Raw genomic sequence first — 14218 nt, 5'->3', positions numbered from 1 at the left:
TCATCAAGAAGTCACCTGGAATGGCTTTCTAACAGTCTTGAAATAGTTCCAATAGCTTCTGACCACTTGTTGCCTACTTAGTCTTATTTTTGCTGTCTAAATGATTACAAAGCATCTTGATTGAGTTGACAGCAGGTGATGGTGGAGGCCATGTCATCTGATGAAGCACTCCTTCCTTATATTTTTGGCTTCAATTCCCATATATAGTGAGAGGATGTGATTGGGGTCATTGTCTTTTGCAATACAAATGATGGTCCCACTAAGTACAAACTAATTCATATCATTGCGGAATGCTGTGGGAGACATTCTTGGTAAGTGTACATTGATTTACGAATAGCTCACAATAATGTCAATAGCACCATCACACCGTCCCCTCTATGCTTCATAGTGAGCACCACACATGAAGAAACCATCTGCTCTTTTTTATGGATCTCACAAAATGAAGGTGGTTGGTACCAAAAATCAAACATTTTGGTTCATTGGGCCACAGTTCAGATTCTTGACTGATCGAATATCCAGTCCTTCTGTTGCTAGGCCCAAACAAGTTTCTTCTTGTTAATAGTCCTCATTTGTTGCTTCTTTGTGAGCAGTGGGCCTTTATGGTTCATTTTCTGCAGCCTCCTCTGGACAGTAGATGTTGAGATCTGCCTGCTACGTGATACCTGTGCTTTACAGATGAGTGGATTGATCCACAGAGGATTGACTTTTGAGAAAAATTTCCTGAAACTTGCAGGCCCTTGGGAATTCGAATACTCAGCGACTTGATTCATTAGGATCGACAAAAAAACATACTCCTATTTCACACACTGTTGCAGTCTGAGAAGGTGTGCTAATGACGTGAGGTATGGCCACACGGGATTCCCCAAAATGCCCAGCAGCTATCACATCACAGTAGTTCAGCCAATCAGGGGGATTTACATGCAGATTTTATAGATGCCTAATTGACCATTTTTACTGTCCGAATTCATGTGATTCATCAGTGTTACAAGGTCTCAGGTGTAAATGGGGAGTAGATATGTTAAATTTGGTGTTATCGCTCTCTCATACTGGTCACTGGAAGTTCAACGTGGCACCTCATGGCAACAAACTCTCTGAGGAGCTGAAAAAAAGATAGAGTGAGTCAAAAATTATTACATTCTCTGAACACAACCTGAATGAAATGTTAGAATGGTCACATCTGCATAGCACTGCATGCTGAAAGGAAAAAGTCATTCATTGTACTTGCGTTGGAGAAACAGATCCAGCCATGTTACTTGTATTTGATGATGATGATGATGATGATTATTATTATTATTATTATTATTATTATTTGATTCTGGGAAACCAGAAATGCAGACTTGACAAGAAATATAGGGCAATGGTTGGATTTATATTGGACTTATAAAACAATGAATATTGTTTGTTCTCTGATAAAGTCACCATAAGGTGCAAATAACCAAAAGGCAGTTTCCAAGAAAAAGCCATCCCAGTACCTCAATACATTTTCAATTTTCTTTATTGCTAATGGTTTACCATAACAGAGAGGAGCCATAATACTGCAGTGTCTGATGTCTCCTACTCCTACATTGATTAGAAGCACTTCACCTTCATATTAAATGGTGTAACTTTTTGAGCAGTGCAGTGGTTAACCTGCTCAGTTGAGAGCTCCTGAAACGTTAAGGCTCCTGGAGTGTTAAGGCTCCATCTCCTATATAATCTGGGACCTGGCTAGCACTCCTTGTCAAAGCCAACTTTTGTTGCAAGGCTGAAGTTGTTGGTGGTTGTTGTTAGAGAAGGTATTCATGGATTTATCTGTGACTGTTGCTAAGATTTGAGGGTGTGATAATTCCTTTTCTTCTGCTACTTTAGTTTAAAAACCTCATCCACAGCCCTGTGTGTTAAGGACTGGCGGAACGCACCAAGTATAAGATGATATGGAACTAGGTGCGTTCGCAGTCCGAGGTCCACCGTGCAGGTAAAAACCCTGCCGCTAGTAAAGACGGACTATATGGCGGTACTATAAGAATACACACATGGGTTAACTTCACCCTGTGTGAAGGAAGCGACCCTGTTGCGTCACAGGACCGCGGTACCGCACATAGAGCGCAAGCAAGGAGTCTCTAATCTCAAACCCGAGACTGAGGATTTGAGTTCAGAAGACCTGATGCGCTCGACACCGCAACTGGGGTGTCAGAGAAACATAAATAATAATATATAAAGGCACGAGAGTGCGTGCGGTGCCGCACTGACAGACGCCACTAACCACCCAGGCTTGGGTCAGGAAAGTGCAGAGAAAGCGCACGGCGCCGTACTGGCGGACACAGCAACTGGACGCTGTGATGTGTGTTACGTGCTGATGGCTAGTCGGGCGCTAGATAGCTACCTCCATTTACAAACAGACAACAACACTAGGAATGGGATATTTAGGAGCTTTCATCCTTCGACATACATCCATCTACACACACACATAATATCAAAACAATACTAGCACATGGCCGTGCGGTCATGCGCAGTTTATATAGTTGCAGCACAGGAAGCTGCTACTGAAGTTTTGCCCTTTCAGGACCTTCCTGGAGGACCAATGGGATGTGCTGCAGTACCTGAGCATGTGACCCTCGACCTCCAATGGGAGATCTTGCCCTGGGCATGCTCAGTGTGTGTAAATAAGGACTTAGTCCCAGAGAAGCCCGCTCGCCGCAGATCAGTGCAGGGTACAATAGGAAAGCCAGAAAAGGCAGTAGTGACCCTATGCACAGAATCAGCCTCAGCGAGACGCTGGGAGCGACGTCTCCGCTGAGCAGACCCCACTGCGGCCGATGCAGAATGGGAGACCGCAGCAGACACGGATCGAGATTCCCCCTGTGCAGCAGAGGAAACTCGACTCCTAACATTACCCCCCCTCCTAGGGCCCCCCTCCTTGAGCCTCACTATGCTCAAAAGCTGCAATAAGCAGCGGAGCCCGAATGTGCTCCACAGGCTCCCAGGTTCTATCCTCTGGGCCGTGACCCTTCCAGTCCACAAGATAAAATTTCTTGCCACGTACCACCTTGGACCGCACAATAGCATTCACCTCAAACTCATCCATGGATGAACCCGATGTCCCAGCAGATGACTCAGAAAACCGGGACAAACGAACGGGCTTTAAGAGGGAAACGTGAAAAGTATCGGTGATACCAAGGCGTGGAGGAATAGCCAAACGGTAGACCACAGGGTTGACCTGTTCCAGAACCTTAAACGGGCCAATGTAGCGAGGAGCAAACTTAGTGGACTCAACTCGCAGCCTGATGTTACGGGCGGAGAGCCACACTAAGTCGCCAGGAGCAAAGACCGGAGCGGGGCGCCGGTGTGTATCAGCCAAAACCCTCATTCTCTCCTTGGAGGCCCGGATGGCATCCTGTGTACGGTCCCAGATGTCACATGCCTCCACCGCCCAGTCTGCCACCCTAGAATCGGTGGATGACACAGGCATGGGCACAGGGACATACGGATGCTGGCCGTAATTAAGGAGAAAAGGAGTCTGACCAGTGGAATCGGCTACGGCGTTGTTCAAGGCAAATTCCGCCCAAGGTAGCAAAGATGCCCAGTCATCCTGCCTAGCAGAGATGAAATGTCGCAAATATGTCACCAGAGTCTGGTTGGTTCTCTCCACCAACCCATTCGTCTCGGGATGGTATGCAGAGGAGAGGTTCAACTCTATGCTGAGTAAACGGCAGAGCTCTCTCCAAAACCGAGACGCGAACTGGGGACCCCGATCGCTGACAATCTTATCAGGCATACCAAGCAATCGGAAAACGTGCTTAATGATCAACACCGCCAAGGCCCGTGCAAAAGGTAACCGAGGAAGCGGCACCAAATGCACCATCTTAGGGAAATAATCGGTGACAACCCAAATAATGGACCAGCCACGCGACTTGGGTAAGCCCACCACAAAGTCCATCCCGACCATCTCCCAGGGCCTGTCTGCCACCGGTAGAAGGTAAAGCAACCCAGCAGGCTGTTGCCGAGGAGACCGATTCTGGGCGGAAGAAACGCATGCCTGAATATAGTCCCTGACATCTCGGGCCATATGCGGCCACCAGTATGTTCTCGCCAAAAGCTCAGATGTCCTCTTGGTCCCAAAATGCCCACCCACTCTGGAGGAGTGAGCCCAAGAGAGAACCTCCGGTCGCAGGTTAGCTGGCACGAAAGTCTTGCCCGGGGGCACAGACTCTAGCGAAACCGGAGCTACAGTTCTCAGGCTCTCAGAAGGGACAATAAGCCGAGGTTCCTCCTCCTCCTCAGATGACACTAAAAAGTGGGAGAGAGCGTTGGCACGAACGTTCTTCTCCCCGGAGAGAAAATGGAGAGTAAAATGGAACCGGGAGAAGAACAGGGACCATCTAGCCTGAGGAGAATTCAGCCGCTGGGCCGTTTGTAGATATACCAAGTTCTTGTCGTCAGTGAAGACTTGGAAGGGAAAGCGAGCTCCCTCCAAGAGATGTCTCCACTCTGAAAAAGCCAACTTCATGGCTAGCAACTCCCTGTCCCCGATGGAATAATTCCTCTCCGCTGGTGTGAAGGTCTTGGAGAAGAAGAAGCAAGGATGCTTCCGACCTTGAGCATCCTTTTGGAAAAGGACTGCTCCAGCACCAACGGATGAGGCATCCACCTCCAAGATAAATGGTTTATCAACATCGGGGCGATGTAGGATGGGAGCGCTGGCGAAGTGTGACTTGATCGAGAGAAAGGCTTTGGAGACCTCCTCTGACCACAACTTGGGATTTGCTCCCTTCTTGGTGAGGGCAACCAAGGGAGCTACCAAAGTTGAGAAGTGTGGAATGAACTGGCGATAGTAATTAATGAACTCCATAAAGCGCTGCACCGCTTTAAGAGAATGGGGTTCCTGCCAGTCCATTCAGCCTGTAGCTTGGCAGGATCCATAGCCAAACCCTGGGCAGAGATGATATAACCAAGGAAAGGCAAGGACTCCTGCTCAAACACACACTTCTCCAACTTGGCGTAGAGGGAGTTTGCCCGAAAGAGGTCGAAGACTTTGCGAACATCTCTCCGATGGGAGTCAATATCTGGAGAGAAGATGAGAATATCATCCAGATAGACTACGACCGAGGTGGTGAGCATATCCCGGAAGATGTCATTCACAAAGTCTTGGAAAACGGCTGGGGCATTACAGAGCCCGAAGGGCATCACCAGATATTCATAGTGACCATCCCTGGTGTTAAAAGCCGTCTTCCATTCATCCCCCTCACGGATGCGAATCAGGTTGTAAGCACCCCGCAGATCTAACTTTGTAAATACCCTTGCTCCCCGTAGCCTATCAAACAGCTCAGATATCAGGGGTAATGGGTACTTGTTCTTAACGGTGATGGCGTTAAGACCCTTGTAGTCTATGCATGGACGTAAGTCTCCAGTCTTCTTCTGTACGAAGAAGAACCCAGCCCCTGCCGGTGACACTGACTTCCTAATGAATCCTCTTGCCAGATTCTCTTGGATATACTGAGACATTGCCTCCGTCTCCGGGAGAGATAACGGATAGACTCGACCCCGGGGAGGCTCAGCACCAGGCAAGAGGTCAATAGGACAGTCATAGGGGCGGTGAGGCGGAAGGGTCTCCGCAGCTCTTTTGGAGAACACGTCTGCATAGGGCCAATAGTGCTTGGGGAGAGAGGAAAGATCTGCGGGTACCTGTGTAGTAGCAACCTGAACGCACTCCCTCTGACATCTACCCTCACAAGATTTACTCCATCCCAAAATTCTCCCAGAGGACCACTCAATATGAGGAGAATGGTAGCGAAGCCATGGTATCCCCAACAGGACCACATCAATTCCCTCAGGAATGACAAATAGGGAGATTATCTCCTGATGTGATGGAGACACAGAAAGAGTGAAAGGAATGGTTTGGTGGGTAATCTGTGAGGGTAGTGTTGACCCATTTACCACTCGAACGGTTACTGGCTTGGCAAGCATCACCAAGGGTATTGCGTGACGCTGGGCAAAAGCGGAAGACATAAAGTTACCCTCTGCCCCAGAATCCACGCATAGCTCGACCATAAGAGTGGATGGGCCTATGGTAATTGTCCCCTTGAAGGACAACTTTGAGGCAAACGTCGCCGTGTCTAGTGTACCTCCTCCAACTGCCACTAGACGCTGACGTTTCCCCGACCGCTGAGGACCCTTGGAGGCAAGATGTCCTGACTGCTGGAAAACATGACGGACCTTATGTGCACGGGCGGACTGAGATTTGGATCCCGCTTGTGTCACCTCTAAGGCCTCATGTGACTCGGATGCCTGGATTGGAGATTCCAAAGGTTTGGCGAAGGTGGGAGCCAGCCGAAACCTCTGCCTACACTGGGCTCGCTCTAACCTCCGCTCGTTAAAACGGAGGTCAATACGAGTAGAGACAGTTATTAATTCCTCCAGTGTGGCAGGAATCTCCCTAGTGGCCAGAGCGTCCTTAACGTGATCAGCCAGGCCCTTCCAAAATATGGGGATAAGGGCTTTATCCGACCACTCCAGCTCGGAAGCTAAAGTACGGAAGCGGACGGAAAAATGGCTGACCAAGGACTCACCCTGAGTTAATGCCAGTAGTTGGAGCGCTGTGTCATGGGTGACTTGAGGTCCTAAAAAGACCTTTTTCAGAGTGCTCAGGAACAACGGAGCACTCTGCACCACATGATCACCACGCTCCCACAGCGGCGAAGCCCACTCCAACGCCCTGTCCGACAAGAGAGACACAATAAATCCCACCTTAGCCCGCTCTGTAAGAAAACGTGCAGCCAGGAGCTCGAGATGGATAGAGCACTGACTCACGAATCCCCTACAAGTTTTACAATCTCCAGAAATTTTTTCTGGCAACGGGAGGCGGGATAATGTCAGAACAGAGGTGGCAGTGGACAAGGTTGCCGCAGCCACGCTAGCAGCCTGTACAGCAACTGCGGTAACATCCACAGCTGAGGTTGAGCTCTCAAGAGCCGTCAACCTACCCTCCAGCTGCTGGATATACCGCAAAGATTGCTGAATGTCCGCCATTTACTAGCCAGACCTTGGCGCTAGTATTATGTTAAGGACTGGCGGAACGCACCAAGTATAAGATGATATGGAACTAGGTGCGTTCGCAGTCCGAGGTCCACCGTGCAGGTAAAAACCCTGCTGCTAGTAAAGACGGACTATATGGCGGTACTATAAGAATACACACATGGGTTAACTTCACCCTGTGTGAAGGAAGCGACCCTGTTGCGTCACAGGACCGCGGTACCGCACATAGAGCGCAAGCAAGGAGTCTCTAATCTCAAACCCGAGACTGAGGATTTGAGTTCAGAAGACCTGATGCGCTCAACACCACAACTGGGGTGTCAGAGAAACATAAATAATAATATATAAAGGCACGAGAGTGCGTGCGGTGCCGCACTGACAGACGCCACTAACCACCCAGGCTTGGGTCAGGAAAGTGCAGAGAAAGCGCACGGCGCCGTACTGGCGGACACAGCAACTGGACGCTGTGATGTGTGTTACGTGCTGATGGCTAGTCGGGCGCTAGATAGCTACCTCCATTCACAAACAGACAACAACACTAGGAATGGGATATTTAGGAGCTTTCATCCTTCGACATACATCCATCTACACACACACATAATATCAAAACAATACTAGCGCATGGCCGTGCGGTCATGCGCAGTTTATATAGTTGCAGCACAGGAAGCTGTTACCGAAGTTTTGCCCTTTCAGGACCTTCCTGGAGGACCAATGGGATGTGCTGCAGTACCTGAGCATGTGACCCTCAACCTCCAATGGGAGATCTTGCCCTGGGCATGCTCAGTGTGTGTAAATAAGGACTTAGTCCCAGAGAAGCCCGCTCGCCGCAGATCAGTGCAGGGTATCATAGGAAAGCCAGAAAAGGCAGTAGTGACCCTATGCACAGAATCAGCCTCAGCGAGACACTGGGAGCGACGTCTCCGCTGAGCAGACCCCACTGCGGCCGATGCAGAATGGGAGACCGCAGCAGACACGGATCGAGATTCCCCCTGTGCAGCAGAGGAAACTCGACTCCTAACACCGTGGATATCTGTTAGTTGTGCGAGTATATTTGTATGTTTGCTACTTTTTGCTACCCCTGTTTGTATTACCTTGTTAGCCTGGTTGGAGTATTGTGGTACACTACTACTCTCCTCTTACCTGGGTGGGGGAAGGGTACAGATTGAGGGGGAATTTAGGAACTAAGGCAAGGTACGTGTACCGGCATCTTCACCATCAGCAATAATCTGGGTAACAGGGCAAGCTTGGGCGCCCCTAGCGGTAGGAACCGGAAAGGAGCCCCAGGTCCTGGGACACCCGACAACAGAATCATGAGAGTTAATAATTTAAAAACATGGTACAATGGTCCACATGATCTTATGTGCTTCAAGCGCAAGTCGCTCTTAGTCATATCATATGTCTTAGAATATGACTAAGAGCGACTTTCAAAACATTCTGTACTGTGTTTTAAATGATTGACAATAAAAAAAAGTTTTTATGAGGTGCTGTAATGACTTTTTCTTGCAAATATTTCCAAGGTTGAATTCAACAAGTTTTTTTTCCAAGCACTCTGCAAACGAGGGGAATTTGCTGGTCAAATGAAAGGAGAAAACTAAGCTCCATAAATGGTGAAATATTTTCTGAACTAAAAGGAGAGTACAGAGAGTCAATTTTTGTATTGAGAGACTATTTTATATATGTCTCTGCATCTAACGTGGGGTCTGACAATGATGGAAATTTAGTATAACACACTGCAGAACATATTGGTGTCATATAAGATATGATGAATAATGAATCCTTCTCTTTCCTAACTAGTTTAACGTATAGACAGAAATTATTATATATGATTTTCATTAGTACCAGGTGCACTTGAAAATAGTGAACACACTTATTTTTAATGACTTGCTGAAATATTTACTAATTTTAATCAAATTTGTACTTTATCTTCTAGTTTGGTTGCCACCAAGGAAACAGACAGTGCCCGATCCCGTAGTTCACCAATGTCACCATCTGATTTTCTGGACAAACTCATGGGTAGAACTTCTGGATATGATGCTAGAATAAGACCTAACTTCAAAGGTAATACATTTTTAAATTTAGCAAAAGCAAAAGAAATTCACCTGCTCTGCTTTTTTTAGAATGTTGACACTGTGAGTTTCAAAGCTCTTCCATGTGCCTACATTGGTTTGTGCCACAAATGTTATTAAAGGGTTTGTCTAGGGCTTTCTCTTTTACTATGCGCTTAACAGAAGCAACAACCTGCTTGTTTTACCTGGCATGGGTGGAGAATGGTCACCGACAGCTCCTGCCGCGAGATTCAGCTGCTCCACATCAAACGAGCAGCTCTTCTTTTTCTGGGCTGCTCTGTCAATGTGATGGGACATCATGGTGATAGAGATTCATCTCTCTGCAGTTAAGCAAGTGAAAGCCAGCTGTCAATCAACATGGCAATGGCAATCACACCCCGTCAGCATAGGAGAGCAGAAAAGAAAACACTGCTCTGTCAACGTAATGAGAGTAGAAGCTGCTGAGTCACTCACAGGTTATTGAATGGCTTTGATGATGCTATGCTACTGTTTGCCACAAGTCCATGCTACTTTCCACAAGCAAAAAAAGAGACACAATAGCATGACTTAACAAAATCAGTTGCCTTTATTATTCACAAACTATACTGCTCAGTAATCAAAGGAGAGATACCTCATGACCTTTGCTTTTTTCACAGTGAAATAATTTTTTTCATTTATTTCATTGCTAAAGAAATTATAACAGCAGTCAAACCAAAACATGAATAATAATCTTACAATATTTGAGGAAGTTTTCTACTAGTTTTTCAAAGTTGCCAAAGGAAAGGGATTGTTGTAAAAATAAAAGATTAGAGGGGTATTCCAGAAATAGAATATTATCACCACTAAAACAGAATAGAACATGTAGTGGTCTAACTACTGAGAACAATTGTCAAAGTTGAGAACAGATATCTCTCATTTGAATGGAGCAGTGGTCGAGTATGCACACTGATGATCCATTGATTCTCTATGGGAATGCGAGTATTGTACTATATCTCAATCTTTTCTATAAAATTGTATTTTGATTTCATATTTTTGAGAAACATTAGAAGATTCTTGATGAAATGTATAGTATAATTTTTTCTTGCATTAGTATTAATGTTGAGCAATTAATTTGCCAGCTCTGCTAAATTTCCCCAGAAAATTCTACTTGAACTGATTACATTTGAAGCAAATTGCAATTCTGGAGTACTATTAATTTCTCAGAAAATACATTTATAACACTTTTAATTTGAAGAGAGATGCATTTTGCTTCAATATGATCTGTACAATCCAATTACTCGGTTCATCTGGATATGGAGTCCAACTCTGCCAAAGAAACCACCTGTCATGTGCCTGGCTGTGCTCCACTATGACCTGTTGGTCCCTGATAACCTAAGAACTGGCCACGATTATTTGATAACACATCCATACAAAATAAAATTGTCTTAGTTTTTAGGTCTGTTCCTGCGTTTGTTTGGAGCGCTGATTAGGATAAAATTACTTGTGTACATTTAAACATAGTTATTTTCTTCTTCTTGGTCAACAAAATGGCTACACAAAGTATCATTGCTTTTCATGCCTTTAGGATAGTAAAGACCCCAAAAAACCCATTAGGTATGAAAAGATTGGCCTCCAAGGGAATATATTGTGGTTGGAGGACAAGATATAAACAATTTTGGTAGCATGAGATATAATTATACTGCTGACACAAGTATAAAACTAGACCTGATGAATCAGTTGGTAAAAGCTTTGAAAAAAGATGATTCATGTATTGAAGACATACAGTGGCTTGCAAAAGTATTCCCTCCCTTGGCTTTTTACCTTTTTTGTAACATAGCAATCCGATTTGTGTGTGATGAATCAGCACTAACTAGTTCAAGTTGGTGAAGAGAAAAAAATCTAGGTATAATTTTAAATTTATGGGATCAAATAGCTAAAAGTTGGCGTGTGCATATGTATTAATCCCTTTTGCAATGAAGCCACTTAAAATTTCTGGTGAAAGTAATTATCTTTGTAAGTCACATGCCTAGTGAAAGGAAGTGCACCTGTGTGCAATCTAAGTGTCACGTGGTCTGTCAGTATATGTTCACCTTTTCTGAAAGGCCAAACAGCCTTTCACATCATTAATCAAGAGGCACCAATAACCAAACATCATCATGAAGACCAAGGAGATCTCCAAACAAGTCATGTAAAAAGTTGTTGAGAAGTTAGAGCCAGGGATGGGTATTAAAAATTCACAATATATGATAATCCCACAGAGTACCATCAAATCCATTATCATCAAATGGGAAGATCATGGTGCAACAACAAACCTTCTAAAAGAAGGCCACCAAAACTCTCAGCCTGGACAAGGAGGACATTAATCAGAATGGCAGAAAAGAAACCAAATGTAACCCTAAAGTAGCTGAGAGTTCCCAAGTAGTGACTGGAGTCCACATGACCACAATATGTCATACACTCCATAGAGGCGGGGTTTATGGAAGACTGTGCATAAAAAAGCCTTTACTTCCACACAAAAAACCTGTAAGGCTTTTTTTAGTAAAAATGTATTCATACGAAGACGAATGCTTTAAATATATTAAATGTATACAACTTAATACAGGCAAACATACTGTAAGTTGATGAATTGCATGCAGCATACATTACAATTATAAACGTCAGATGCTTGCATCTTATGTCTGCAGAAGTACAAGTGTGAACATTGGCTTAGTATTTATCAGTTTAAAACAAATCTATCAGAGCCAATTATGCTTTTATCCTGCCATTATGAATTTTTATAGACGGTTACTCAGGCATTCCAGCAATGTTTATTCTGTTTTTGAGCTGCATGTATTAGAAAAAAAAAGAAACTTGTACACATCAGCTCACTGTATGCTAATGAACTAGGAATAGTCTGGTGAGGCATTTAATCACTGAGGCTAGTCAATGTTCAGTAGCTAAAGGTCAATGGTCTAATGTGTATGAAGGTGCGAGCGGATGGATGTACGTTGGAGATATCGCACGTGTCCAATTTTGAACTGCCAATTGCATTATTCTCTCATAGATAAGCCGCTGGCCGTCATGTCAGTAGGCAAACAAATAAAGTTGCATTTTGTAGTGCTAAAGAAAGTAAATATGAATTATATGAAATATGAATAGCATTGCTGCTCTAGATAATAAGAAAAATAGAGATGCTTAGCGCTTAATTTGGCCAATTCATGTGTGCCCAGCAGTTAATGACAAGGCCATCACTGGTTTTCTGGGATCCTAAGTATCTAGTGTGAACACTTTTCTTAAGCTGAAGCCTAAATTTATGGATAGGTGTGAATACCTAAAGCTTGAATTTATGGGTAAGTAGGATCCTGCTGCAATTAAAACCTACACAGGCTGGAGGGCGGAGTGCTCGGTCAGAGAGCTAATATACAAATAACAAAAACCTGACTGGCACTTCCAAATCATATGGAAGTGCCAGTCAGTTATTTGTTATGTGTCAGGAGGCAATATACTCACACGTTACACATACTCATACAATACACACGAGCACTCAGCCGGAAAAGCATTCTTGTGTACGGGAGAGTCATCGTTTGGCCAACAGCCATCTCAAGTATATAGCCAGCCTGAAAGCATCAAGAGACCTGACAGGTTTCCTTTATAAAATTTGGCATAAGCTCCAGTGGATCAAGAGCAATTGAGTTGGAACACATTGTTGTCTGTATTATACTAACGTAACAGGATGTTGCTCTGTAAACCCAAACTAAAATATAAGCATTGAAATTGGACTACACGATTCATGGATTGATAATTCCATTGAATGTTTGTTAGTAAGCATTTCCAGTATCAGGAAATAAGAACTGCCTCGTAGCTAGAATTTTATTTAATTACTTGCTTAGGCCGGAAGGTCCTAGATGTTTAATATAAATTGCCCAATTAAACATAACAACATAATTTCCATTTTATAACATGTTATGAGGTCAGTTAAGTAAGCTATGTAATCTTCAACCACAGAGGAATATTATGTACCCGCACAAATGACCATAGTAGGAAAGTCAATTGACTCTTAGGTTTCATAATAAAGCTCTGAAAATAATGCTGCCGTTGTCACTAATGCTAATATCTTCTATAATCTCTGAGCATCACATTATTACTGCAGTCGCTTCTTTTATTGCTTTGTCCTCATGCATATTAAATAGCTTAGCAATAGAATTCACTTTCCTCGATTGCTAGAAATAAGGCAAGCGAAGGACTGAAATATATTCCATCTCTTCTAAGATTTGCTTTGTAGGTTTACAGACACTCCCTGGCAATCTAATTTATTTTATGAAAATGTTTCCCCATTTGGAAACCAGAACAATAGCTTGATTAAGGGTTCCAGAAAACCCATTACATGGCTACAATATAAAATATATGCCTATAGCGCTTTGATATGAAAGTGAAGTTTTATATAAAATGCATTTTAATCATACCCCCTGCTGAAGAATTGTTCCATTTCTTCACTATTTTGTCATCTTTGGATAGTAAGTGGTCAACCCATCTGGAACACGCACCTGCAGCCAGTATATTTCCAGTGCTGTCAGAACAGAGTTTACACACAAATCAATATCATGTAGTGATGTCACAATAGTGAAATGTAGGGTTGTTTTTAGAGAATTTTGCTTACATAGTAAATATTAACTGAATCCATAAGAGAATCTCTTATCACACAATTGGGCAAATTTATCAATTTTGTCCATATTTTAGATACAAAGTTGCAAACTTAAACTAAACAGTATTAAAATCTTCCAGATTTATAACAGTAGCTGATGCATGCAGTAAATTATTTTTTGGATGGACAGTGTGGCATATAGACTGTGCCCCCTTTCTGCTATAATATACCCCCTTTCCAATGAGGCCATACCTCATTGTTGGGAAAGGCACAACATTTTTTAATAACTCATAAAAAATGTAGTGCGATTCATGAAAGACAGATTTTTTTCATCTAAACTGGCCCAGAATTGCTCTTGCATTCATCTTTTCGAATCTCACCCATTGTGTGCTGAGACTTTTTTTTTATACATTATCATGCACTTGAATATGTAAGCCATATAACTAGCACCAGAAGAAAAAATAAAAGTAGAACACAAAAACACCAAATCGCATAATAAGGAACAGATGTTAAAATCAATATAACTTAGCACTCACCTGGTGAGGTGGATTCATGAAACCATAAG

General features: G+C 43.8%; 1 protein-coding gene across 1 annotated transcript in view; it reads left to right on the top strand.

The window, feature by feature from the left end:
* GLRA3 (glycine receptor alpha 3) overlaps positions 1–14218 on the top strand; it is a 456170-nt gene that overhangs the window by 165742 nt on the left and 276210 nt on the right. The window contains exon 2 of the mRNA XM_069745769.1: positions 8939–9066. Within this exon, the coding sequence (XP_069601870.1) occupies positions 8939–9066 (128 nt within the window). The remainder of the gene's footprint in view (positions 1–8938; positions 9067–14218) is intronic.

Source organism: Ranitomeya imitator, chromosome 1 (assembly GCF_032444005.1).
Source record: "Ranitomeya imitator isolate aRanImi1 chromosome 1, aRanImi1.pri, whole genome shotgun sequence".
Taxonomy (NCBI): Eukaryota; Metazoa; Chordata; class Amphibia; order Anura; family Dendrobatidae; genus Ranitomeya; species Ranitomeya imitator.
Note: the sequence above shows the minus strand (reverse complement) of the source record. Positions and strands in the feature narration are given on the sequence as shown.